This window comes from Taeniopygia guttata, chromosome 6 (assembly GCF_048771995.1).
Source record: "Taeniopygia guttata chromosome 6, bTaeGut7.mat, whole genome shotgun sequence".
Classification (NCBI taxonomy): Eukaryota; Metazoa; Chordata; class Aves; order Passeriformes; family Estrildidae; genus Taeniopygia; species Taeniopygia guttata.
In genome coordinates this window covers 34823544-34849552 of record NC_133031.1, presented here as the reverse complement: position 1 = coordinate 34849552, position 26009 = coordinate 34823544, and the positions used below count along the sequence as shown (strand labels likewise).

The 26009-nt window shown below is 44.9% G+C and overlaps 1 protein-coding gene across 3 annotated transcripts in view; it reads right to left on the bottom strand.

Annotated features, from left to right (window-relative positions):
- The window catches only part of PTPRE (protein tyrosine phosphatase receptor type E), a 92023-nt gene that overhangs the window by 41557 nt on the left and 24457 nt on the right, over positions 1–26009 (bottom strand). The window contains exon 1 of one of the 3 annotated variants that reach the window (XM_030276617.4): positions 3559–3917. The exons of the other annotated variants lie outside the window; for them this stretch is intronic. Within the exon in view, the coding sequence (XP_030132477.4) occupies positions 3559–3581 (23 nt within the window). The 5' untranslated portion in view covers positions 3582–3917. Of the gene's footprint in view, positions 1–3558; positions 3918–26009 lie in introns of those variants that run through there. 3 annotated transcript variants of the gene reach the window in all.

Here is a 26009-nt window from a genome sequence, read left to right as displayed (position 1 = left end):
CTCCTGGGAATATAAATCACAGCTTGTCACCAGCAGATTAAGCACTGCATTAACAGGGCTGCTGCAGCCAGGATTAACTGACACTGCTGGTGACATGCCACCCTTACAAAGTGACTTTGCCACTTGAAAAGCGGTGGGGGAATTTTTCAATCAATGGGATTTCTACAAACGCACCCGGGAGTGGATGGGCTGGGCCAGGGAAATGGGTTGGAGCTTCAAAGGTCCCCTCCAACCCCAATTACTCCAGGAGGCAGCAGCACTGAGTGTGGAAGGGATCCCTTTTCTTTTATTTCCTTTGCTCACCAGGATTACTCAAAGCAGTTGTGTTGATATTCTGTGACATAAACTGAATTAAAACCAGGAGCGTAATGATCTCTGCAGCCTTAATTTGGAGAAAAATATACATTGCCTGCTCATGTGGTGCACATCTGGCTTATCTGCAACCCCACAGATCAGGAAATGAAGGGAAAAAAAAAAAAAAAGAGAGATTTCTTTTCCATGCCTGAGTGGTCTGAATGAAGCAATGCAAGGCTTGTTGTATCTAAAACTGCCCTGGTCAGGCTTGGAATAGGCAGCTGTCAGATAAAAAACTCCATCACAGAATCAAGGAAACTTTGAGGTTGGAAAAGCTCTCCGAGACAGAGTCCAGCTGTTCCCCCAGCACTGCCAAGGCCACCACTGCCCCACGTCCCCAAGTGCCACCTCCACATGGATTTTAAATCCCTCCAGGGATGGGGACTCCAAACTGCCCTGGGCAGCTGGGCCAGAGCTGGACAAACCTTTCCATGAAGGAATTTTCCCAAATATCCACCCTGAGCCCAGCCTGAGGCCGTTCCTTTGTCTTGTCACAAAACTGCCCAAACTGCCCCCAGAATTCCAGGCCGGCCTCCCCAGTGTCCAGCACAGGGTGACCACATTAGGAAAAGTGCATAGAAAAAAATAGAAGGAATTACTTCAGAAAGAGAGAGAGAGAGAGAGAGAGATGAGAAGTATTTTCCAATTCAAAGCTGTTTTCACGCTGCAATAAAAGAGGTCAGGATGACTAATGCATTCTCTCACAGATGGACATTTACCCTCAAACACTTTTTGAAGAATTCTTTAGCCAGCTTTTGCAGGAAATATCCTGCAAAACTCAGCAAGTGCATTTCTGAAGTGACCATACAGTTCCAAAGTCAACACAATGAGGACACTATTTCACTATTTCCTACCTAATGCATAGAAAATTGCTTAATTATTCCCAAAAATCTCAACAATTTTTCAGTAGTTCCTTTTGTTATAAAAAAAAAAAACCAACAAAAAACAACCCCAAACACAAAAAAGTAGGTTGAAGTCCCCTTACCATGTATTTTTTAAAGTTCAATTTGTGCTGTGGCATGAACGACGGCTTTAATCATTAAAGCAGATAAAATAACCCCTACCTAAAGTGAAGTTGTGAAGTCCCATGATTTCAGCATAATTAATTAATTGAGCCATGTTTTATTTAGGTGCTTACACAAGTGCAAGAGGATTATTTCTAAATAAAACCAACAGAGCTGTAAAATGCTCATATGGAAAAGGTCCTTGACAAGTCCCCAAGGCCAATCCCTCCCCACAGGCTGGACCCATCCCCTTCCTGGCAGGGCAGGAGATGATGTGTGAGGGGACAGAGGGACCCCGTGCCAGGGATGCTGAAGAATTGGAGATTTGGATGAGCAGCTCAGACCAAATCCCACTGCACAACAGCCTCAGCCAGAGCAGAACAGCCACAAACTGGGAAGCAGGAGAGCAAATCCCAGAGCTGGATGCCACCATCCCTCCTCCAGGTCCCCTTGCAGTGTCCCACCCCCCTAACCTCACCTTGCCCCCATCCACACTTGGTGTCACACAGGTGACTCCACACACAGGTGCCACTCTCAGCCAGCTGCTCCCATGCAAACAAAAGCTCCTTCAGAAGCATTGCTGCAGCTGAAGAACGTTCTTCAGCTCCAGGAAGAGCTGAATCAGCTGCCTGCAGCATTTAAATCCCCATATTTCTGCTGGTTCGTGTAATCAATCCCCTGAGGTGAATCTCTGTTGTCTGACATTTTTGCAGGAAGAACTGACTCTTTTCAGTTTGTGGGCTTTTTTTTTTATTTTTACTTCTCCCCTGCAGTTGGGCTTGGACTTATTCCCCTTTTTTCAGGCCATTTCACCATTTCCTCATCACTGAGATGCGGGGTTCTGCACTGCAGGGCTGAGTGCCTGCAATTAAGAACTTGCTCTCAATTAACCAAACGACGTGGGGAGAGCCAGTGGCACCTGCTGTACCTGCTGCTGGTGGGTGAAGGAGTTAAAGAAGGTTTCATTAGCATTATCAGCAGCCAGCCACGCAGTTTTATATATAGAAAATATCATGAGTGAGGAGCCAGCCCGCCCTGGCCCCCCTTCCCCAGCAGCGTTTGAGGAACATCTGACTAAGCCCAGCTTTTGGAGCCTACAAAGAGGAGCCAATCTACTCAAAAAGAGTGTGGGAGAAAAGGCCTGGGCTGATTTTGGGCAGAGGAGGTTTAGAAATTGCCTTGGCAATCTCCAATCACTGGGAATTCTAGCTCAGAGGCAAAAGCCTAAAAGACATTTAAAAGTGTCCAGACAGAGGCTCAGCACAGACAAAATGATATTGAGATAAAGAGTTCCAGCATGAAAGGGGTGACCTGCAGGGCACAGGGACAGTGGTGGCACAGCAGGATGCTGAGCCAGCAGGCAGCCCCGGGCTCTGGCCACTGTCACTGTCCCCATGCCAAAGGGAATGGTCTATGCCACAGCCATTTCCCACCCCTGCTCCACGTCCAATTGTGTCTCTTGCTCTGTCCATCCTTTGTGGTCTCATTTTAGTTAAGAAAGGGCTCTGCAGCAAGGCTCTACTTTGAATTATTTACTATTTCTCCTTCAAGCTCAGCAAAGAATTGAGGCCATTAATACAAACATGGAGAAGGAAAAGAGACTCATCAGACTAACCAGGGAACTAATCAAATAATCCAACATAGGCCAGCAAAGCTCCAGGATTTGCTTAAAAAATCTTAGAGGAACAAACATTTCAGATAAAAACCACTTTGACTGGTTTTAACATTTCATTTCTATCTTTTATAGTACTAAACAGCTACCCATACCCCAAATTAATGGCCTTTTTCTGAACAGGGATGGGGAACCTTTCAAGCCAAAGCAAAAACTTGCAGTTCCATTTTCCCAAGTTTCCAGCACCCCCCTGTCCCAACAGGCCTGCTGAAGTCACAAATTAGGGTCACCTTTCCCCGTGCACTGTCAGCAAATCAATCTGGGCTGCTTTTCAAGCAGGGCTCACACATAAATTAGGCAGTCTGCCATTGATTCACACGAGAAACCCTTGAGCAGTGGAGTGAAACACCAATAAAATCTTACAATTAACTTGAGAAGTTGCCTTTGGTTCCGTCCCAGCGGCCCTTCTGCTCCTCAGCTGCACAAAACATGTCCTCACACAGATGCTCCTTTGTAATGGCTCTGGATGAATGTTTAAAATTGCTCCTCGAACACAAAAACTAATTACAGCCAAGGGGAAATACTCACAGAAGAGTTTTATGCTGCATCATGGCCAGACTGAACGCTTGTGTTTCAGCTGCAGTTTCATTCTGGGGGATAGAAGGGGAGGAAGGGAAAAAGCAAAAGCAGAAGTGTGCCTTGCCTGACTCTGGAGGGTCAGAAAAGGAGAACACACAGCTGGATGTGTGATAATTCACTGCAACACGTCAGGAGGAGCAGCACAGGAAGGAAGGAAGGAAGGAGGGAGCAGGGCTGTGCCTTAAAGGTTTTCAGCACAGCAGGTTGGAACCCTCACAGGTGTACCCAAAGTCTAGCACAGCTCTGCACTGCAAAAATCCAAATCCAAACAATCAGAGTTTGAATGAAGGATTGAATTCTGGGTTGAATGAAGGATTTAAGTGTGCATGGGGAGCTGTCACAGAGCTGCTGGTGCCAGCAGCAGTCACTGAACACATGCAGAGGCACCAGTTCACTCCTGACTCCTGAGCTCCTCCACACCAGGTCCCTGCAGAGCCAGACCCCCACAGCCCCTCCAGGCAGGACCCAGCACCAGGGACACCCTTCAGGGGTGATACCTGCCAAGGAAGTTCAGCAGCAGAGCCTCGGGCACATCTTTCAGAGTCAAATTTAAAGATAGAAGGATCTTTTCAGCGCTGAAATATGAAAGTGAACAGCAAAGGTTTTCCTTTGCTCGCTGGTGGGATGGGTCAGGAATTGCAACCCTACCACAGAGCTGCTCAGATCTGCTGCTTCAGGGAACCCAGCTATCCCCCTCTCCTCCTCCCTGTGTCCTTCATGGAGTAAACATCATATCTCATGTGTCCCTTGAGCTGCAGAAGTTCTTGCTTTTAAGCCTTCAGCTGCTTCCCAAGCAGAGCAGATTTTTAGCCGTGTAACTGGAGAAGAGGTGATGGCACCACTGTTTCCAGGTTTCTCATTCCTCTCCTCACCTCTGCAGTGGCTGAGACTCTCCTCCAGCAGCTTCCCTGGCCATGGAGCTGCCAAGACTGAAAGGAAAAAGCTTTCGATAATGTGCTGAGGCCCTGGCACAGGCTGCCCAGAGAGGCTTTGGCTGTGCCCATCCCTGATGTGCCCAAGGCCGGGTTGGACAGGATTGGAGTAGAATCATCATTTTGATGCTCTCAAAACTCTTCCCAAGGTAAATTATTCTGTGAGTCCGTGTCCCTGCTCATTAGAGGGCTGAACTAGGTGGCCTTTAAAGGTCCCTTCCAGCCCAAACTGTTCCAAGTTCCTTTGGATGCTGCTGCTCCCAGCACACAGGGATCAGCTGCTCCAGAGCACAAAGGCTTTGCCATTCTCATTCCTTTTGTCTCCTACCCAACACACCCACACACCACCCTGCAAACGAGGGGGAGCAGCAAGGAAAACTCACTTTTCCCTGAAATGTGAACCAGTTTAATGATCAAACTCACAGGCACGGCCCAACCCGTGGCTGAGCCAGCAAAACTGGGGTGCCAAAACAGGGATGGGCAAGGGACAGCAGAGACAACAGGGCACGACCCTCCCTGGGATCTGGAGTGCCACATCTCTGCTTCCAGGGACTTCTTGTGGGTCTGTGCAGCTCTGTCAGATGACATCTCACTGCTGTCAGACACACGGACAGACAGACAGGAGCTGAAGGAATGCCTTACAGACCTTATTCCTTAAGGCCTCCACCCCCGCTTCTCCCCTTCCTTTAAGCTCAGGGTATTTTCCACAGCCATGCTCAGTGTTTTTCTCAGCTCCTGTCATGACCTGGCCCATGTGGCCCACTCACATCCCGAGCTGGCAGCCAGGCAGGAGTGACTGTCACCAAACACTCCCCCAAAGCATCCCAGGAAAAGAAAATCCCCCTCTCTGGAGGTGTCTGGATACAGCTCCTTCATCCTGAGCCAGCTGCATCCACACACTGACAAAAACATGAACCAGAATCTTTCCAAACGTGATAAAAGTCACTTTGGGGATTATTTTTAAAGCCAAGCAACAGTTCTTGATGTTCAGAGTAAGGCACTGATCTCGTGAGGAGAGCACAGGACCCTGCTCACTCTGCACATCCCAGGGGCTCTCAGGATGCATCAGCTTCAAACCAGCACACGCTGCACTTTACACCAGGAAAAAATCCACAGCCTTTGTAGCCTTTTCCCCCTGCAGCTTCCACTTAGGAAGTGTCTATTTATTTATGTGTATTCTATAGATGTACAACTCTCTCTCCACTTTTATACAAAGCAACACTAAAACTCCAACACACAAAAGCTACCCCAGAACATTCATCCTCCACAAAGTCCCCTGAGAGCAGCAGCAGTGACAGCAAAAAGGCTCCTGACACTGCAGCCACGAGCTCCTGGTGCAAACCTGCTTTTCCAAGCCCTCCCCACTGACCAGCAGGGACATTAAACGAGTACAAAACAGTTACAAAGCTAATGAAGCAAAGGCTGCCAGATGTTGAAGTGCCACCCCAGATAATTCCAGGGAACACCTGTTCCCTGCCCGGGGCTGTATCCCAACAGCAGCGTGTGCAAATGCCAGCAGGGATTCAGGGAACATCTGTTTTTCCGTGAGCTGCTGGCTGAGCATCCATCAAAAGGCTGATATTCCAATTATTTCTTTGGAATGGCTGCTCTGGGCACAGACAGCAGCTCCCTGCTCCTGCAGCACCAGGAACTGAAGCAACAGCCTGGCCCGTGGTACAGATTTAGCATCTGCCACCAGTGCTTGCTATTCCTCTTTTCCTCTGACATTCCCAAAGTTAGCAGATATATATTTACTCCCCAGAACTAAACTTATGGCATCAACAGCACCAGCTTTAATTCTAAATCTGGCTCTGGGACATGAAATGCATCTGATTTTCTCATCCATTATTAAGTCCCAGGCATGTTAATAAGGCATTTATCTCCAAAAAAGATCATTACCCATGCGGATTTCTAGGGATAGTCGAGTTCTTTACAGCCTGGAGTCTCAGGACATAAATAGAAACTGCATTTACTATTAAAATTAAACCAGCAAGCCTGGGAGTTATTAGAAAAGTAAAAGCCAAGCCTGCAGCGTGCTTGTGCAGGCAGCTCTGGGAGCCTGCATTAAATCCTAGGGATGCAGGCACTGCAACCTGCCAGGGAAACTGCAGAACTGGAATTCCTCTGTATCCCTGGAATTCTCCCCATCCCAGTTCACAAACAGTGCTGAAAGCATCAACCTGAACCCTGGGTCTGCAGTGAGAAAATCAAACCCCCCCTGAATAAAATAGTTGCAACTTTTCATGCATTACACAGGGTTAGGGTTTCCTGGCAGGGGGGAGATTTTTCTTTGCTCAAGTCTGGAAAAGAATTCTTACCATAAAAGAGGAACAGCATCAACAAGAAAACCCCAAGAGGAAAATGCTGACACATGCTGGAAAAGCCACTGGAGAGAAAAATTACTTTAGTGACGATGTTTCTGCAGCAGTTGGGGGATAATAAATGCAGCAAGAACTGCCACCCCCACCTACAATTTAGATTTTGAGGGCATTCACCACACCTCTAAGGGACTGCATTAAATCTTCCATCATTTCAGCTCTGACCACTCTTGGGCTGGGAAAATTCACAAAAACCAATAAAACAGTGTCAGTCTGAGCTGAGCTTTTGGAGCCTCTTTTAAAGTCTGAAGACTTCTCAAACTTTTGGCTTGCCTTGGATTTGGAGAAATGGATATATTTTGAAAGAGCAAGCCAAATTATTGTCATAATTTTGGAGATGAATCCTACCTGAGACACGTGGTACTGGGAAACCAAGCAGCCAGAAATCAGCTGGAAAATGAAGGAGTAAGAGGCAGAGCTGGAAGGCACGACTTAAATGTTGGAATCTCCACTTAGAACATCTGCATTCCATTCAAAATTAATTGTGGTGGTCATATTCTCCAACTTAAATGTTGGAATCTCCATTTAAAACACCTGCACTCCATTCACTCTTTAGCATAAGCTGCATCATGTAAACAGTAAGCTTTAAATATAATTTTATATTCAGCTCAAAAAAATCAATAAAGCATTTCTCAAGTTTTAGCTGGTGCCAGTTCTGGTAAAATTAAGCTTAAAAATGGAGCTGAAAATTTAAAAATGTTGTCTGGTATCACCTGCAAATCACATGACAGCTGAACAGCACTTCAGATAAATGATTCTGACATCAAAGATAGAGCTGGGCTAAAATCTACCCAAAAAGATAACGATCCCTGATGGCTGTGCTGATAAGAGGCTGCACAGACCACTGACAGCTCCACCACCAGAGATGTCCTTCCCCTGTGCCCACCTCACCTCCCGTCCATCAGCAGCAACATCTCACTTTTACAGCCCTAAGAAGTGACAGATTCACGGCCATCCCTTGAAGCAATGACATTCACAGTGCAAAGGCTCCTGGTGAGCTTGAAAAAATGATCTGTCAGCCCTTCAGACCCCAGCTGGAACTGGGGGCGCTTCCCACTGAAACGTCAATTTTAAGGAATTTAGAGATTTTTAGAGGAGCTAAGATTTTAGTTAGAGATAAGCCTCACTAGAGTTAATTAAAATAAATGAGTAGGCCTTGATGAAGTTAAGAGTTAGTAGTTAACTAATAATTGGTTGTTTGTCAGCACAATGTTTGGTTAGCTGGGTTTATAATGAAGAATATAGAAACTGATAAATAGCTTTTAGGAACATAAGACATTGTTGGCCTCCTCTGTTCTGAAACCAACTGAAGATAAGGAATGGGAGTTCTACCAAGAGTTCATTTGTCATATTTGCATTGAAAAGGCAGAAAGGTCAGAACGAGGAAGACTTCACTGACTTCCTCATTTTGGGACCCCTCCCCATGAAAGGGACACCAACCCATTTCAAGGAGCAAACCACTCATGCTGAATGGATTTTGAAGTGATTAGCATTCAAAGCGGGGAATGGGATGCACCAAAATGATGAATGCGTATTTGTATTTTGGGTATTCAATACTTATATGGATAAAAGGGTTCTGTAATCACCTGGAGGCTGCGGTGTGGATTTGGGAGCGATCCCACACACAATAAACACACACTTTGTAACTTTAAACTGTTAGAGAGTTTTTATCTGTCACAGTTGGATATCGGTACTAGATCAATATCCATATTTTTTTTAAATCACCACAGCTCCCACCAGAGCCAAATCAGGTTTGCACTTGGGGGAATGGTTTCCCACTGCCAGAGGCAGGGCTGGATGGGATTTTGGGAATTAGGAATTGTTCCCTGGGAGGGTGTCAGGCGCTGGCACAGGTGCCCAGAGCAGCTGTGGCACCCCTGGATCCCTGGCAGTGCCCAAGGCCAGGTTGGAGCACCTGGGACAGTGGGAGGTGTCCCTGCCATGGCAGGGGTGGCACTGGGTGGGATTTTAAGCTCCTTTCAACCCAGCCCATCCTGGGATTTTATCAATCCCAAGTCTGAGCATCTCTCATGCTCTGTCCCCTGCCCCACATTGTGTGCACATCCCTGGATTACGCCTCAGCCTGAAGATGCCCTGATCAAACAGGAAGAATTCATGTGGGGAATAAAAAACCCAAAAGCAAACAGATCAAACTCCCCAATAAAAGAACACACACACCCCCAACAAGCCATTAACCACCTCCCTTCTTCTTTGTTTGGGACCATGTAACTAATCCAGAAAAAAACCCAATAAATTATAGCAGCAGCATGTCCAAAATACACAATGAAAGTTTGAGAAATGTGGCAAAACCCATCAATATAAGATTTTATAAACAAAAAAAACCTAGAAAAAATTACTCTCCTCTGGTTCCTCTTGCCCCATTGAGTTTCTTGGTGTTAATTCCCAGCTCCCCTCCAAGTCTGGCCCTTTCCCCTCCCAGGGTCCCCTTGCAAACCTCATCTCTGTCAATCCAGGGCCGTGCTCTCCAAGCCTCTGGCCTTGCAAGGCAGCAATTTTCTCACAAATAATCCTTCCAGTTTCATGCTTTTTTATTATTCTAGTACAGGAAATGGCTCAAAACAAAACTGAAGGCTTCCAGTTAGATATTTTTTGTTCAGTTCACCACCAAGCACACCATTGCTCTGGCTGGGTAATAGAATTGTTGTAATATCGATCAGAAGCTTCTAAAATACTGCAGAACTGCCTTTTTTCCTTATTAAAAGGGAATTATGTGATTATATTTGATAGAGAGATTTGACAGACATCCCATTATTTTTCTGATTCCAGGAGTTTCTGGAGCAACAGCTCGTGGGGCTCTCTGACAACGGCAGCTGAAAAAATCCTTTAATTCCCACCTGGAGCCCCTGCTGAGGAATCTGGTGTTGCACATCCACTCTCAGCAGAGGTACAGCCATCCTTTTCAAGGACTAGGCTGGGGGAAAAGGGAATTTCCCTCTGGAATAAACACTGGGGTGGCATTTCCATCATCCCGTTGTCACAGAATGCAGGATCAAAGTGATGGAACACAACCAGAGCCACACAGAGGCCCTGAGCAGAGGGGAAGGTGCCATCTGTTTTGATGCTATTTTAGAAATAATAACCCAAACTTATTTTCTCAGTAATTAAAAAAGCTGGAAGATCAATGATTTTGTGCTGTTTTTCTCAAGCAAGACCAACCTGATCAATAAATACCAAATTAAAATATTTTAATGGGTTTTTTTTTTAATGCATTTTGAGGAAAAGTGTCCCAGGCCAGGTTGGATGGGGCTTGGAGCAGCCTGGGATGGAAGAAAGTGTCCCTGCCCATACCAGGGAGTGGGAATGATGATTTTAAGGTTTCTTCCCACCCAAACTATTCCATGATTTAATGCAGAAATTCCAAGTGCGAAATGATGTCCCTGCCCATCTTACACTGCACATTAAACTCTGTTATTTAGAAAAATATTTCCATTCTCAGCTGCAAGACAAACTCAGAGAGATCCATTTGCCTCCAATAATTAAATTGCCCCAATGCTGCACACTTCAGGCAGAAAAAGGTTGAAGCCCCAAGAAACACAGAGGGAATTCTTCCCTAACTTCTGTCTAATGCCTGTTTTTTAACTTCTGAATGAAAACATAAATTTCATTACTGGAACATGATTAAACTTTGATTTTTTCCTAACTGAAAACCCAGTAATCACCACCTGAGCATCCCAGCTGTCAATGACAACAGCCTCAGGCTCTGATCTGCAGGAACTGAACAATTAGTAATTAATTAGAACAAAGCTAAGTAGTACAACACAAGCTGAACTGGCAGCTTGAGTTATTAGAGAAGCAGAAATTAGGGTTGGGCCTCCTGCTATGTGTGAGCACAGCAAGCTCATGGTTTCTTCAGCAAGTTCACAGAAAACTTCCCTTAAAAATGTGATTTTTTTTTTCCCTTTTCTCCTTGACGTGACAGCACAAAGCTTCTGTCCCCAAAAATACCCCTCTTGTCCACACCTCTGCAGGATGACAGGATGCCTTGTGACAGGCAGAGTTTCTGCCTTGCCCAGTCCTCTGCTTCTTTCCACTTCTCTCTCTGAAAAAAAAGTTCTTCTGCCTCCAAAATAAACCTCTGACCATCCTTGATATCTGGAAAATTCTTCACAGAGAGTAAAATCTGACAAAACTGTTCTTTTATTTGATTTTCATCCTCACAAATTCTTTACTAACAACACCCTAAAGCCACGCCCTGTGTGACAAGGAGCTCAGGGAAGGAACAGCAAGGATGGAGCCCCCAGCTGATAGCCCAGTTTTTGGCTGCTGTGATTGTGCAGAAGAAACAAGGATTCTGCACCATTTCTTCTCCAAAGCACAAGCAGCAGCCTCAGGGGTCTCTGGGGATGGGCAGGTAACAGCAGCAGGGCAGAGAGAGGCTGGCAGGCAGCTGCAAGGGAGTTCAAGTGGAAAAAAACTAAAATACACCCCAGAGAGGACCTTTGCAGCCACTTCAGTGCATTAGAGATGCCACTTACAAACGTGAGAACAGCAGAAAACAAGTCTCTGTTCACAGAGTGGAAAAATTACTGACAGTGTGGCATGAGTAATGACAAATGTTCCTGTGGATGGTGCTTTTGAGTAGAAAGGAAATTTGAATTGTTACAGCCAAAAACCCACCAAAATATTAATGAAAAACTAATGAAAAGTATGATACTAGTCCAACATTAGATCTACTCCATACCTTCACACTAATTCCCATTAAAATATATAAACAATCAAACCAGTGATAAGCTGAATCTGTGCCATAAACACAAAATAAAGCACAAAAAATCCCTGTCCATTTATTGGTCCTGTAACATTGGAGATCTCCAAACCTGCTGCTGATTGAGAGGACTAAAATTAGGATTAAAACCCTCCTTTAATGGAGTAGTTCTCAGATAAATACATATTTAGGTCAATGACTTCCCTGCCTTCCCCAAAACCTGTGCCACTGCCTCCAAACCCAGGAATCCCTTTTGGAGTCACTGCTTATGTGGCCATAAATGTCATTTTTGGGAGACCTGGTTTGCCATCAGGGACCTCACAGCTGTGGAAATACTCCCACAAAACCATGAAATCACTGCACAACCTTTTCCAGGTTCATATTCTCTTGGATAATCAGAGAAGTTTCATCTGTTTTAGGCCTCTTTCCAAAATGTTGCTTTGTCACCTCTTACTTTTAACCATTCAATGTTTCAGCCTATGAAGTTACACCTCCCTAAAGAACAAAATTAATGTGCCAAAGGGTGCAAATTGTCTGAAATGCAACAATTTATTGACAAGAAAGGCAGGAAGAGCCACCAGGAATATTTGCATACACACAGCCAAACTTGAAATGCCAAACCATTACTTCATGAGCTCCTGTTAAAAAAAAAAAAAAAAAAAAAAAAAAGAGGTTTAAAGCACTAATGTAGGACACAGGGCTAAAGCCAAATCTCCATAAAGTTAGTCCTGCTTTCCCAAGCCGGGTCCTAGAGCAGATTTCAACGTGCAGGGACATCCCTGCAGGCAGGATTCCTCCCCAAAATCAGGATTTAGCACATTCCCATGAGGATTTTCCAGGTTCCTGCAGGTCCAGGTGTACCAGATTTCCCAGCCCCCTCCCAGTTTGCTGCTGGGGCCCTGCTCCAGAGGCCAGCCTGAGGATCCCACGGGATTTGAGCAGGGTAGGGGAACAGCTTGGAAAACTTATGTACGGCCCCCAAACCTCCAAATGACTTCCACTGCTGCCCACACACTCCGTAGCCAGATTCAGCAGCTCAGAAACTCGAGGAGAGGGAGCTTTTCTTGCCCAAAGAGGAGAGAATGATAAATTAAATACCAGCATTATATTTAGAAAATAAACTCTTTCCGCTGCAGTTCTAATTCGCCGAGTGTCACAACATTTTGAGTTTCCTTGGAAATATTAACTGCAGGGGAGGAAAAAAACACATTTAAACACGGCACAATCTCACTCTCATTTCCAGCTGCAGCAGAGGACAGCTCAAAAACACTTCCCAGGAGAAGGTGGCACAAGGATTCAGCGTCAGTCACTGCTCCTGCCCCCGGGCTGCACCAGCCCTGCATCCCTGACACTCCATCCACACATTTCCCAACTCCCACCTTTTACTATTCCTAGCCCCACTAAACTGACAGATTTTGAGTTTACGTCGGTTTATTTGCATTATGAAAGGGAAAAAAGAATGTTTTTCTCTTCAGAGAGCAGCAGAGTGAGGGTTGGGAGATGCTGAATGGCCTCCTTTGATGTGAGAGGTTTACACTCGACCTTCTGTTTGCCTTCCTGGATATTTATATCCCGTTGGCTCCCACAGCTGAATAACAATGACATCCACACACTGACCTGCTCAAGTGAAACTTCTATCCCTCTCCTACAAGTGAATCCATGGCACTTGCTTCCAACAGTTTTGGGGAGATAAATGACTAATTTTCAGCTTAATTTAGCTCTTTCGGCATTTCAGCAGCTAAATAAGATTATTCCAAGCAAAAAATTATCACTTCAGTAATTCCAACGCATCGCCTCAAAAGGCAGGGATTAGTGGTTCAAAGCCACAGAATTAATCCCCAAAAATTCTTCCCTGGGAGGGTGGGGAGGCCCTGGAACAGGGTGCCCAGAGAAGCTGTGGCTGCCCCTGGATCCTGGAAGTGTCCAGGACCAGGGAAGGTGTCCCTGGAACGGGATGGGGTTTAAGAGATTTAAAGTCCCTTCCAACCCAATCCAGTCTGGGATTCCAAGATTCCATCCAGAGCACCAATGTTTTGACCCAACATCAAAACAAAACCGTGAAAAGACACCAAAACAACGCCTGGAAAAGGAGAACACTCCCATGTCATTCCTAAAACACACAAATGGATCTGAAAGTAGAACTTTATGGCTCATTTCTTCCTCAAAATGAGAACTACTTAGAAAACAGCAAATTTTCTATGTAAATAACTGTCAAAGCACATTGTCGGGATGCCTCAACACTCGTTTCTGAGACATTTCCAGGATTTTTAGTTGTCTTTCTACTGCTATAATCTTTAATTCCTTTTAATCAACATGAAGTAAATTGTTTAGCTGAAAGTAAGCCCATTTGCATTTGGCAATAAAGCAGAATACATACAAGAGAAGCAAGGCACCAATGAAAGATGGGGAAAACGAAGAGATCCCTCTTGAAATGAGGACAAAAACTTTGATTCAGGGAATCTCTTGCTTTCCAAGGAAAGTGAACCCATGTGGTCATTTGGAACAGGAAAAACCAATATTCCATATTAATTTGCATTACAGAGCAGCTCTGCAGCCCCCACAGGGTAAATACCCGGTACTCAAATTATTTCATTGCAAGCACATTGCAATTCCTTCATTATATTGCTTTAATTGTGAGTAACTTCAGGGAAACCTATAAAATAGAAAAGAACATAAAAATATAAAATATTAAATTCTGCAGCAGGGCAGAATTTTTGAATGGATCTGCTGAAATGCCACAAAAATAGCAGAACAATAATAGTGATTTTCCACATTCAACATTTCCATCAACTTTAAGGAAAGACTGGAGCCCCTGGCATTGGAAGAGCTAAGCCTGTAATACTCTTCCCTTTTTGTAAACCCAAGGATTACAATCCCTTCCCGTGCCTGTGTTTCATGCAGCTAATACAGCCAATACATATTTATTGGAATTCTCCATGCAAACCCAACAAAGCCCTCAGAAACTGAAGCCAAAACGCATTAAAATGATCTTTAAGTATCTTTAGGGCTGATTCAGACACATATTTTATAGGGGCATCACTAATGTGATAATCCCAGATGCTGGGGACTCCACAGGGAATTCCCAGAAATGCTCAAGATCAGCTGGGAATGTTCTGATTTGATGTTAACTTGGGTACAGCTCTTGAATAAAAAAATTTATTTCAAACCCTGTTCATACTGGAAAGTGTCCTTGGGGATTTGCTCGTCCCAAAGTGCCACAACCTCAGGTCACACACAGCACCCAGTGACCTCCCACTGGAAGTGTGCCCAGGGATCTTCTCCATCTCCTGGGGAAGGGAATTACCCTGCACTGCCATGGGAATGCTGGGCAGAGCCACACTGACTTGTGGGGCAAAAACAGAGAGACTCCAATGGAATCATGGAATCAGAAGGGCTGGAAAAGCCCTCTGAGATCATCAAACCCAACCTCACCTCTGCGCCATGTCCCCAAGTGCCACATCCACATGGATCGTACATACCTCCAGGGATGGGGACTCCAAACTGCCCTGGGCAGCTGAGCCAGGCCTGGACAAACCTTTCCATGAAGGAATTTTCCCAAATATCCACCCTGAGCCCAGCCTGAGGCCGTTCCCTCTGCTCCTGTCCCTGTTCCTGGAGCAGAGCCCGACCCTCCGGCTGTCCCCTCCTGGCAGGAGCTGTGCAGAGCCACAAGGTCCCCCTGAGCCTCCTTTGCTCCAGGTCAGTGTGGAGCATCCCAAAATTCCATTTCTGAACATTGCTTAGGTTGGAAAAGCCCTCCAAGATCACCAAGTTCAACCCCAGCACTGCCAAGGCCACCCCTGCCCCATGTCCCCAAGTGCCACCTCCACACATCTCTGAAATCCCTCCTGGGATGGAAACTCCACCACTGCCATCCAGCAATTTTTAAAAGAAGAGGTTTGAATGATCAAAACAGTGAAATGATCAAATGATGAAAGTCAATACCTATTTTATCTACAGATTCATAAAAAAAATAAAAGCAAATTCTCCACTTTTCAGGAAGGAAAGGCATAGGGAGCTGCTGACTGATCCCTCTGTCAGGTTATTGCCATGGATAAACAAACAGAGGAAAACCACCACAGCTTTCAAAAGTTAATCATGGGAGGAAAGGGGTAGAGGTCAGAGCTTTGCTGCCATTTCCAACTTCTTCACCTTATGATAGGCAGGTTTAATTAAATGTATGTAATTTAAATATAGTTCTTGAAAACAGCCCAATGCTAAGGTTACACTCAAGAAAAAAGTTCTCATGTTTTCCTTAGTCATGATTGTTCCTCATCTTCTTGAACTCACAGTAAATCTTGGAAACTCTTTTAGACACTACAGTGAAAGCAGAACTGCCCAAATCCTGTAGAGGGCTAAAAACATTTCAGCAAGTTCACTCAAAGTCTAAATGTCTCTGAGAAAAGTACTTTTCCCACAGATAAATTCACAATATCTACCATTTAGAACTAGTTCATAGTTAGCTCTAAACAGCACAGGTGGGAAACACCACATCCAGTCCTCAAATAAAGTATAAATGAAGTTGTGGAAGGGTAAAAATCATGGAATGGTTTGGGTTGGAGGGATCTTAAGAGCTCATCCTGCCATGGGCAGGGACACCTTCCACCATCCCAGGGTGCTCCAAGCCCCAGTGTCCAACCTGGCCTTGGACAGCCCTCTTAAATCTGAATTCTGCTTTGATACTTTGGGAAGTTTTATTGGAGCTTTAACACCTAAAAAGGTTTGGATATGGGTTTGAATAACCACAAGGAATAGTTCTCCACTTGCACAGGACTCCCCCCTCTTAAAATAAATAAAACTACATTAAAAATAAATCAAAAATGATGGTTTAGCTTACCAAGCAAATTTGACTTCCCATCAGAAATTCTAATACATCTTCCCAACTCTCCATTTCACACTGCTGGGCTTGGCCAAGCAAAAACCATGTGAAACAGGTGTTATTAAAATGCCATATGCAGCATCAGATGGTATTTCCTTACACAGTTCAGTTTATCAGCTCTGGAGGAAAAGAAATGGTAATTCCATGCAAAATAAGATTAGCTGTGAGTCACCAGCACGCTGCTTTTGCAATTATCAAATTCCCCGTTTTTATTTACATGGGTTCGAGTTCCCTTTGATAGTTTAAAAACTTCCTGATTAAAAACCAGTTTCAGAGATTTATGGATGAAGAAATGGAGAGAACGGATGCCACGAGGACTGGCCCAATATTAAAAACAGGGATTTCACAGGGAAGAAATTATGGGATGCATGGACTCTTCCTCCAGTGTTGTAAAATACAGCCCAAAAACTTTCAACTTCCCAGAAAGACTCAAAATGTTGTGATTTTTTTACCCCCCTCATACACACCTTTCATGGGGGCTCTACACAAAACTGAGGACTGCAACAGACTTTTTTTAATCTTACACTTCAAGCTTTATAAATGCAATTAATGCAGCATTTCTTCTGGAGAGAGAAAAACAAGCAGGGTGGGACTGCCTGGGCTAAAGCTGGAATGGGACAATGAACTCCAAGGTGCAAATGGAGCAGAACTGATCCCAGGGAGAGCCCCCGGGAGCGCTCGTGCATTTTGGGGCCATTTTGGTTCATTTGGGTGCAGCCCTGGCTGGGCTCTGGTGCTGCCCAAGGTGGATCCATGAGGAGATCCTGGAATAAATCCCTGCTTTATTCTGTAACTCTGTCCAGCCTCTGCTCCAGGGCAGCCTGCACAAGGCATCAGGAAGGGGCTGGAGAACTCCTGAGGGATTTGGGAAGGGGCTGGGAACTCCTGAGGGAGCTGGGAAGGGGCTGGGAACTCCTGAGGGATTTGGGAAGGGACTGGGGAACTCCTGAGGGTGCTGGGAAGGGGCTGGGAACTCCTGAGGGAGCTGGAAATGGGCTCAGCCTGGAGCAAAGGGGGATCAGGGGGTACCCTGTGGCTCTGCAGAGCTCCTGCAGGAGGGGACAGCCGGGGGGTCGGGCTCTGCTCCAGGAACAGGGACAGGAGCAGAGGGAACGGCCTCAGGCTGGGCAGGGCAGGCTCATGGTGGGCACAGCAGGAATTTCCCCATGGAAAGGGTTGCTGACCCCTGGATTTCTCCATGGAAAAGGTTGAACCCTGCAAGGGGCTGCCCAGGGAGGTTTGGAGTCCCCATCCCTGGAGGTGCCCAAGGAACGACTGGAGGTGGCACTTTGATGGTTGAGTTGGCACGGTGGGATTCAGCTGAAAGATGGACTTGGTGGTTGTGGAGGTCTTTCCCCACCTAAATGATTCTGTTTGAAAGCCAATTATAAATCCCTAATGAAGCGGTTTGCAGAATCCCCCTGCCCCAGCACTACAGAGGCCTGTTCACCAACACAACCGTGAGGGAGCTGGGCAGACTGAAAACAGAAATCATCAAATCAAGCTGCCTCCTTGCCTTGTACTGATCACAGTGAGAAAAGAGGTCACGTCAATTCAGCTGAAGCTGGTTAAAAGTGTGTTTTTAGGTTATCCTGCACATCAGCACTGTCAGCACGATGAGCAGACGCCTGGCTGGGCTTTGGTATAACCCCCCTTTGCTCCTGCACCTCAGAGACACCATTAAACATCAGCCAGGTAGCACAGCAGTAATCCAAATAATCCAATCATAAATGATAAATTTACTGTATAAGCAGACAATCACGGGGTGTAACAAATGGTATCGGAAAAATCCTGAAGAAGCTGAAGGAGAAGAAGGGAAAGAGGAATTCTGCCTGCAGACAAAGCTCTCGGGGCTGCTACAGCCCCTCCTGAATATACAGAGCCCACAGGAGTTGGTTGGTTTGGAATATGAAGGTTTTCCTCTGCAAGCCAAGCTGACAGCAAACATATGCTCAAGTGCTGCTGCAGCAGCCAGTGAAGCCTGGTTACTTTGTAGCAATAAATATTAAATAACTACATATGTTAAATAAATATTTTTAAATTATATTACCAGAATTATTATATCAAATGATATTTCATAATATCATATTGTAAAATAATAATAAATAATGAATAAATATGCTGATTTTTTACTTCAGCGGGGCACAGACTGGGTTTGAATAAGTGCCTACATCAGGGAGCATCACGTGGATATCACAGCTGCTTTTCTGAAGGAGACAAGTGCTGTACAAGGTTATCATCATCAATAAACCACCTGAGAGGTCGATATCCCCTGATTTAAAATGCCAAGGTTTCTTCCTGACCCCACAGAATGACAGCAAATAAAAATGAAAGGTTCTGCCTCCTGCAGACCTTGTTTGTAGCATTCCAACACACCTGGGCCACTCCTGCACATGACATTCCCCTTTTCATCCCAAATTCGCCCATCAGCTGCAGACCTTGCTGAATACACTCAATTATTGCTGCAGCTTGACCTGGCAACAATCAGGAGTGGCTTTCCTTTTTTTTCCTGCTCCACTCCAGGCTGGGCTCAGTTAGGGCTGATATTTGCTGTCCTCATTTCTCTTGTATCAGTCTGGGCCTCCCAATTAGTACAGCAACCTCAAGCCATGCTGAAAGCTTTTACCTGGACAAAAGCAGCAAAATTCCTTAAAACAGGAATAATTTGTGGACGAGCCATAGTACAGCACAGCCAAAGAAAAGCTTCAGCCCTGTCACAAGATGGTTTGGGCAGAAAGGGACCTTAAAGACCATCCAGTCTGCCCATTTTGCAGTTCAGACAGAAGAGAATTCATCAGGGAAAATATTCAGCTGCTTATCATGAGTGATGGTTTCTCATTTCAACTCAGCCCTTGCCACCTAGGCAGTAATCCTCAAAAAGCTGCCACTCGGAGAGGGAAACATCACAGTGTTGGGATGGGAAGAAGTGTATTCACCAGAATAGCTGCAAGAGCTCAAAAACACTGCATCTCCATTTATGTGGAAAAAAACCAAGAAGTGAAGAAAAACCTCCTCAGAACAGCGTGACCCTGCTGGAGAAAAGGGCTGCTGTGCTTTCCCACCGGTGCCTGGAACAGACAAAAGTGGAAGCTGATGACTAAAGGAACAGCTAAAAATACCCCAAGTAGTCTGGATCTGAGAGTTGTGTGCCCTCACTGCAATTAGCAAATTGCATATTCAGTTTCACTGACACTAATGAGTACAGCCGAGTTCATCTATACCTCAATTAACTTCAAGAGCCGCTTCTTTTGCACAAATAATGGCAATTCCTCCTTGCCTTTGCACAGCCCCGCTTTCTGCCTGACCCCTCGGGCAGTAAATCACTGCCTCCTTTGCTTCAAATAGGGTTTGGAGGGATTAAACGGCTGAAAAAGAGAAAAATGCACTTCTAACACAGGGAGGAAGGGAGATGGAAACTCTTGCACTGGATCGGAGGAGGTGGATGCCAGCAGGTTTTGGGATACAGCCCTAATTGTGTGTATTTAAGGAAAATCAGGAAGATTCATTGAAGGAAATGCCTAAGCACCTCTGGTATTCTCTAGGACCTTTCCAGGTCTGAGCACCACGTTGTATCAGAGGTTAAAAATCAATTTTCAACTCAGGTTGGAAGAGAAATTCCAGCCTGGCAAGAACTGCCCACAGCAGGATTAGCAGGGGGCTCAGAAGGCTGCAGTTTGCCACTGCTTGTGCTGAACAAAGGCCTCACAGGTCCTTCTCTGCTTCTCTCCTTGAAGGAGACAAGAAGTCCCCTTGGTGGGGACTGGACTTAAAAAGATGGCAATGTAGTGTTTGATCAGGTAATTTCAAGCATTACATTTAAAGCAACGAAATAAAGGTCGAAGCATCATTCAGAGGGGAGGAAGAGGAACTGGACTGATGGTAGCTGGGAAAATAAGATGAGAAATAAATCAAGAGATGAGATTTCAAGCCCAAACCAGCAGTGAGGATGACACTGAGGACCACCTGGATACCCATGGGAGCAGCAGGCTGGGGGAGGACACAGGGATGGGCCCAACCCTGCCACCACCACAGCTCCCTGCTGGATTTGCTCTTTATCCCACCTGCTCCTAAAACAAAATCACAGAATCATGGAATGGGTTGGAAAGGACCTCAAAGCCCATCCAGATCCACCACTGCCATGGCAGGGACACCTTCCACTGTCCCAGGCTGCTCCAAGCCCAATGTCCAACCTCCTTTGGGCACTGCCAGGGATCCAGGGGCAGTCCCAGCTGCTCTGGGCACCCTGTGCCAGGGCCTTACACCCTCACAATCAACTTTGCCTTTTGTTCAGACGCTGACAGCACTAATTAGCAGAGAAGTGTGCAAACAGATGCTAATTTGAGGCAGTATCACTCCGTTTGGCAAGAGGCAGTGGCTGATGGAAAATCCAGCTATTGATTTTCCTATCGGCTGCTGTCATTGCTGCTGCTGCTGCCTGTGAATAAACAACTCCCAGAATATTTGCTTTCCAATGACAGCTGGTGTCAGCATCAGTATGCATTTGCTGTCATGTTTCCTGCAGAATAAACTGATATTTTGCTATTTCATGTGTTTCAGAATCATCACTGGAATTCCTGATGCCATCGTGGTATGGAATGTACGTGGATCTTCAAGCCCAGGCAAAGCACTGCCAGCTCCCATTCAAATCCTTAAAAACTCTTTTCAAGACATGGCATTAAAAAGAATTGCTCCTTTTGAACATATTTACTAAGAGACAGAAGAAAACTCTATGTGAATACCAGCACAATAACCACAGCAATAACACAGAAACATCCTCTTGGGAAATATTTAGTATAAGTGAGTTTTGAGTGCTGCTCGGGGTATTTACAGCTCACAAAACCTAATTTTGGACTTATAATTATTGATTTCTCCTCCTTACTTTGCAAGCTAGATTTATGCATAAAGGGTTGGGGTTTTTTGGGTTTTTTTTGAGGATGGGGATAAATAAAAGCAGAGTGTTTTCCCAGAAGCCCTTGACAGCTGCCTCAAAGGCACCATAAAACACAGAGGACAATCCCACTTGGAACCTCCTTGGAGAGAAACTCGAAACAAAGCTGTGGATTTGACCATCACTGTCAGAGACACTGAAATCCCATCCAAAAATATTTGTGGATGGAAAATACCCCTTGCTGAAGTGTGGCTTGTTACCATGGGAATAATTCTTTGGATTGAGCTGCATCCTGGACCTAAGATCAAAGAGAATTATATTTCTATTTTGGAAATAAGAAGTGGCTTAAAAATAAAATAGAAATGCAGCATTTGTGCGGGACACGGAGTCCCAAATGTGCAAGTTTTATTTTCCTAAATAAACCAGCAGCTGAGCCAGGGCAGAGCCCCCAGCCTGGGCCAAGCATCCACTGAAATGCTGCCCTTGGAAAGCTCCTCCTGGTGTAAACCCAGTTATATTTTAGATAGGAAACCAGTTGTTTTCTGAGAGTGGATTTTTGTTTTTCATTAGAAAGGAGCCTTTTATCTCGCCCAGTGTTTGCTGAGATCCCAGAGAGCTGGCAGGGCTCTGCTCTGCCTGGCCCATCTGGCTGTGCTCACTGGGACCTGCTGCTGCCCCAGTGCCACAGAGGGGCACAGACACCCGGGGCTGTGCCCCACACAGGGCTGGGGGCTGCTCAGACCCCGATGTGGCCTTTGGGGCACTCATTTCACATCACACATCGAGGACACAACACCAGCAGGGGGACAAGGGGGTGCCAGGGGGAAAGGACATTTCACAGCACAGCAGGAGCAGCAGCCAAGGCACCACGGGGACCCTGGGAATGGCTCTGGCCCCTGCCAAGGGATTCCAGGGACACTGAGGTCTCCTTGGGGATTTGCTCGTCCCAAAGTGCCACAACCTCAGGTGACACGCAGCACCCAGTGACCTCCCACTGGAAGTGTGCCCAGGGATCTTCTCCATCTCCTGGGGAAGGGAATTACCCTGCACTGCCATGGGAATGCTGGGCAGAGCCACAGTGACTTGTGGGGCAAAAACAGAGAGACTCCAATGGAATCATGGAATCAGAAGGGCTGGAAAAGCCCTCTGAGATCATCAAACCCAACCTCACCTCTGCCCCACGTCCCCAAGTGCCACATCCACATGGATCGTACATACCTCCAGGGATGGGGACTCCAAACTGCCCTGGGCAGCTGGGCCAGGCCTGGACAAACCTTTCCATGAAGGAATTTTCCCAAATATCCACCCTGAGCTCCCCTGGCCCAGCCTGAGGCTGTTCCCTCTGCCCCTGTCCCTGTTCCTGGAGCAGAGCCCGACCCCCCGGCTGTCCCCTCCTGGCAGGAGCTGTGCAGAGCCACAGGGTCCCCCCTGAGCCTCCTTTGCTCCAGGTCAGTGTGGAGCATCCCAAAATTCCATTTCTGAACATTGCCTAGGTTGGAAAAGCCCTCCAAGATCACCAAGTTCAACCCCAGCACTGCCAAGGCCACCCCTGCCCCATGTCCCCAAGTGCCACCTCCACACATCTCTGAAATCCCTCCTGGGATGGAAACTCCATCACTGCCATCCAGCAATTTTTAAAAGAAGAGGTTTGAATGTTCAAATGATGAAATTGAATACTCATTTTATCCACAGATTCATGAAAAGAAATCCTGCCCTGGGAGGGTGGGCAGGCCCTGGCACAGAGCAGCTGCCCCATCCCTGGAAGCCAGGCTGGAGCAACCTGGGATGGTGGAAGATGTCCCTGCCATGGCTGGAGATGGAACTGGATGAGCTTTAAGGTCCCTTCCAACCCAAACCACACAAAAAGGCTCTGAAATTCCTTACATGACGCTTTCAGCCTCAGAGGATTTGAAACCAAAGCAGCCAACCTGACTTTCTGCTGAATAACCCTTCCAAGATGAAAAAGGTTCGAAATAGCATCACCAGAATCTCCAGCAGGATCATTTATAAACACAACCCCCCCAAAATTTTCATTACTTCTGTTTGGTTTACATTTCCATCCCATGTTGTGACTAATCCTTCCCACACCCTAACAAATTAATTTCTGTAAAACAAGAGAACTTTCAAATCAAGTCTCTTTCTGTGTTCCTTAAAACTCGATTTCAAGCATCTCTCCAGCTCTTTGTGTTCCTTGCTCCTGGAATCCTGGGGATTTTTTCCCCTGCTACGTCTGCACCACAATCTCCAAAGCACAAATACATCCCCACACTTTTAAGCCCAAACCACAGTCCCAGTTTCACAGAAACAAATCACACACAGGTACATTTTAGAGTAAAAAAAATACAGGCCCAGGGGACTAAGGAAGGAGATCCCCCAAATGGCATTTCCCCCAAATTTTCCATATTTTTCAACAGCTCTCCCCTAATATTTTAAATTTTTATTTAATATTCCTGAATTTATTCCAAATCAATCAACAGAGAGCTTATCAAGGTAATTTTGATTAATTTTCAGTCCTTCAGCCTAACTAGATGAGCTACATTTCAGCAAGACCTACAATCAAATATTCTTTTTCTTTCCTTTATTTACCTCCTTTCCATCTGATGCAGAGATGCCCAAGAGCTGCTGCCCCACAGGACCCATTTTTTCAGATCAGCTGAACTCTGCTGCCTGTCAGACTCGTCTTTGAGGACAGACTGGCCCCAAAAAAGGGGAGAGCTTTTTATAGAATAAATTCAGATAGTGCAGTCCCACAGTGAGGATGGAAAACCTGATTGCTGAATATTTGGCTTGTGGCTTTAACATGTGATAGAAGCTCACCCTACGATTCAATGGAATAATCTGACAGGCTCTGGCCACGCTATAACAACAAATTTTTCCTCCTGTGACTGGAAAATAAATGTTCAGGCTGATCAATGATTGGCTGAGGCTGCAACAAAGTGAAATCCCCTTTTTATTCACCAGAGGATCTGGCCACGTATTTGTATCCCAGGAAATATCAGAGAAAATCTACTTGTAGTATTTTCTATATAAATACTAAACAAATAAAAATAAAAATAAACATATAAAACAAACATAAATAAAACTAAAAATAAATATATAAACCAAACATAACTATAACTATAGCTATAGCTATAACCATAACTATAACCATAACCTTAACTATAACCATAACCATAACCATAACCATAACCATAAATATAAATATAAATATAAATATAAATATAAATATAAATATAAATATAAATATAAATATAAATAACTATTCAGGCTGATCAATGATTGGCTGAAGCTGCAACAAAGTGAAATCCCCTCTCTTATTCACCAGAGGATCGGGCCACGTATTTGTATCCCAGGAAATATCAGAGAAAATCTACTTGTAGTATTTTCTATATAAATACTAAACAAATAAAAATAAAAATAATTATTAAAACCAAATATACCCATAAATATATATATAAACACAAATATAAATAATATAAATATAAATATCCAGGCTGATCAATGACTGGCTGAAGCTGCAACAAAGTGAAATCCTCTTATTTATTCACCAGAGGACCTGGCCACGTATTTGTATCCCAGAAAATACCAGATCAAACCTACTTGTAGTATTTTTATATAAATATTTTTAAAATAGTTTTAGATATAGAGATAGATATAGATATATAGATATAGATATTCAGGCTGATCAATGACTGGCTGAAGCTGCAACAAAGTGAAATCCCCTTTTTTATTCACCAGAGGACCTGGCCACGTGTTTGTATCCCAGGAAATATCAGAGCAAATCTGCTCATGGCCCAGGTAAATGAAATATTCCATGGACAGCCCTCAGCCTCATCACACCCTCCTCGCAAACACTGGGGGAGGATGGAAGGGGAAGTCCCAGGAAATCGTTTTTCCTGCAATTTTCCCTCTTCCCTCCAAGCAGAATCCCAGGGCAGCTTCCATGGTGAGCCCAGCCAGGGAAACTGAGGCTCGGCTCCTTTCCCTCTCCCCAAAGCTGCCTTGGACATGTTTGCAGGAAATTAAATCCAAATCCCATCTCCCCATCTTCAGGTGTGATGGGCAAGGGAGGAAGAACAGAAATTCTGGGTTTGGAGAAGATGCACAAAACAGAGACAGCAGCTCCCCTGGAAAAAACAACCAGGTTTTTATCTGCCAGGCAGAATAACTTGAATTATTTTACATTTTCAGGCTCTGGAGAACTATTTCCAGGCGTTTGAAAGGACCGAGATCATGCTCTTAACTTTCTGATCATATCACAGAACTCAGCTGCATAAAGATATACAGATAGATAGATTTATATATTTTTTAATATTTCTATATGTACATGTGTGTATATATTTATGCATATGTGTGTGCATATGTATATATATATATATATTTTATATTTATATATATGTACGTATTTATATATGCATATGTGTGCGCATATAGGTAAAGATTCATAATTTTATATATATTTATATATGTATATATGTGCATACATGTACAGATTTAAATATGTTTTTTATATTTATGTGTATGTACATGTGTATATATATGCATATGTGTGTGCATATATGTATCAACTTTTATATATGTATTATATTTATATATGTAC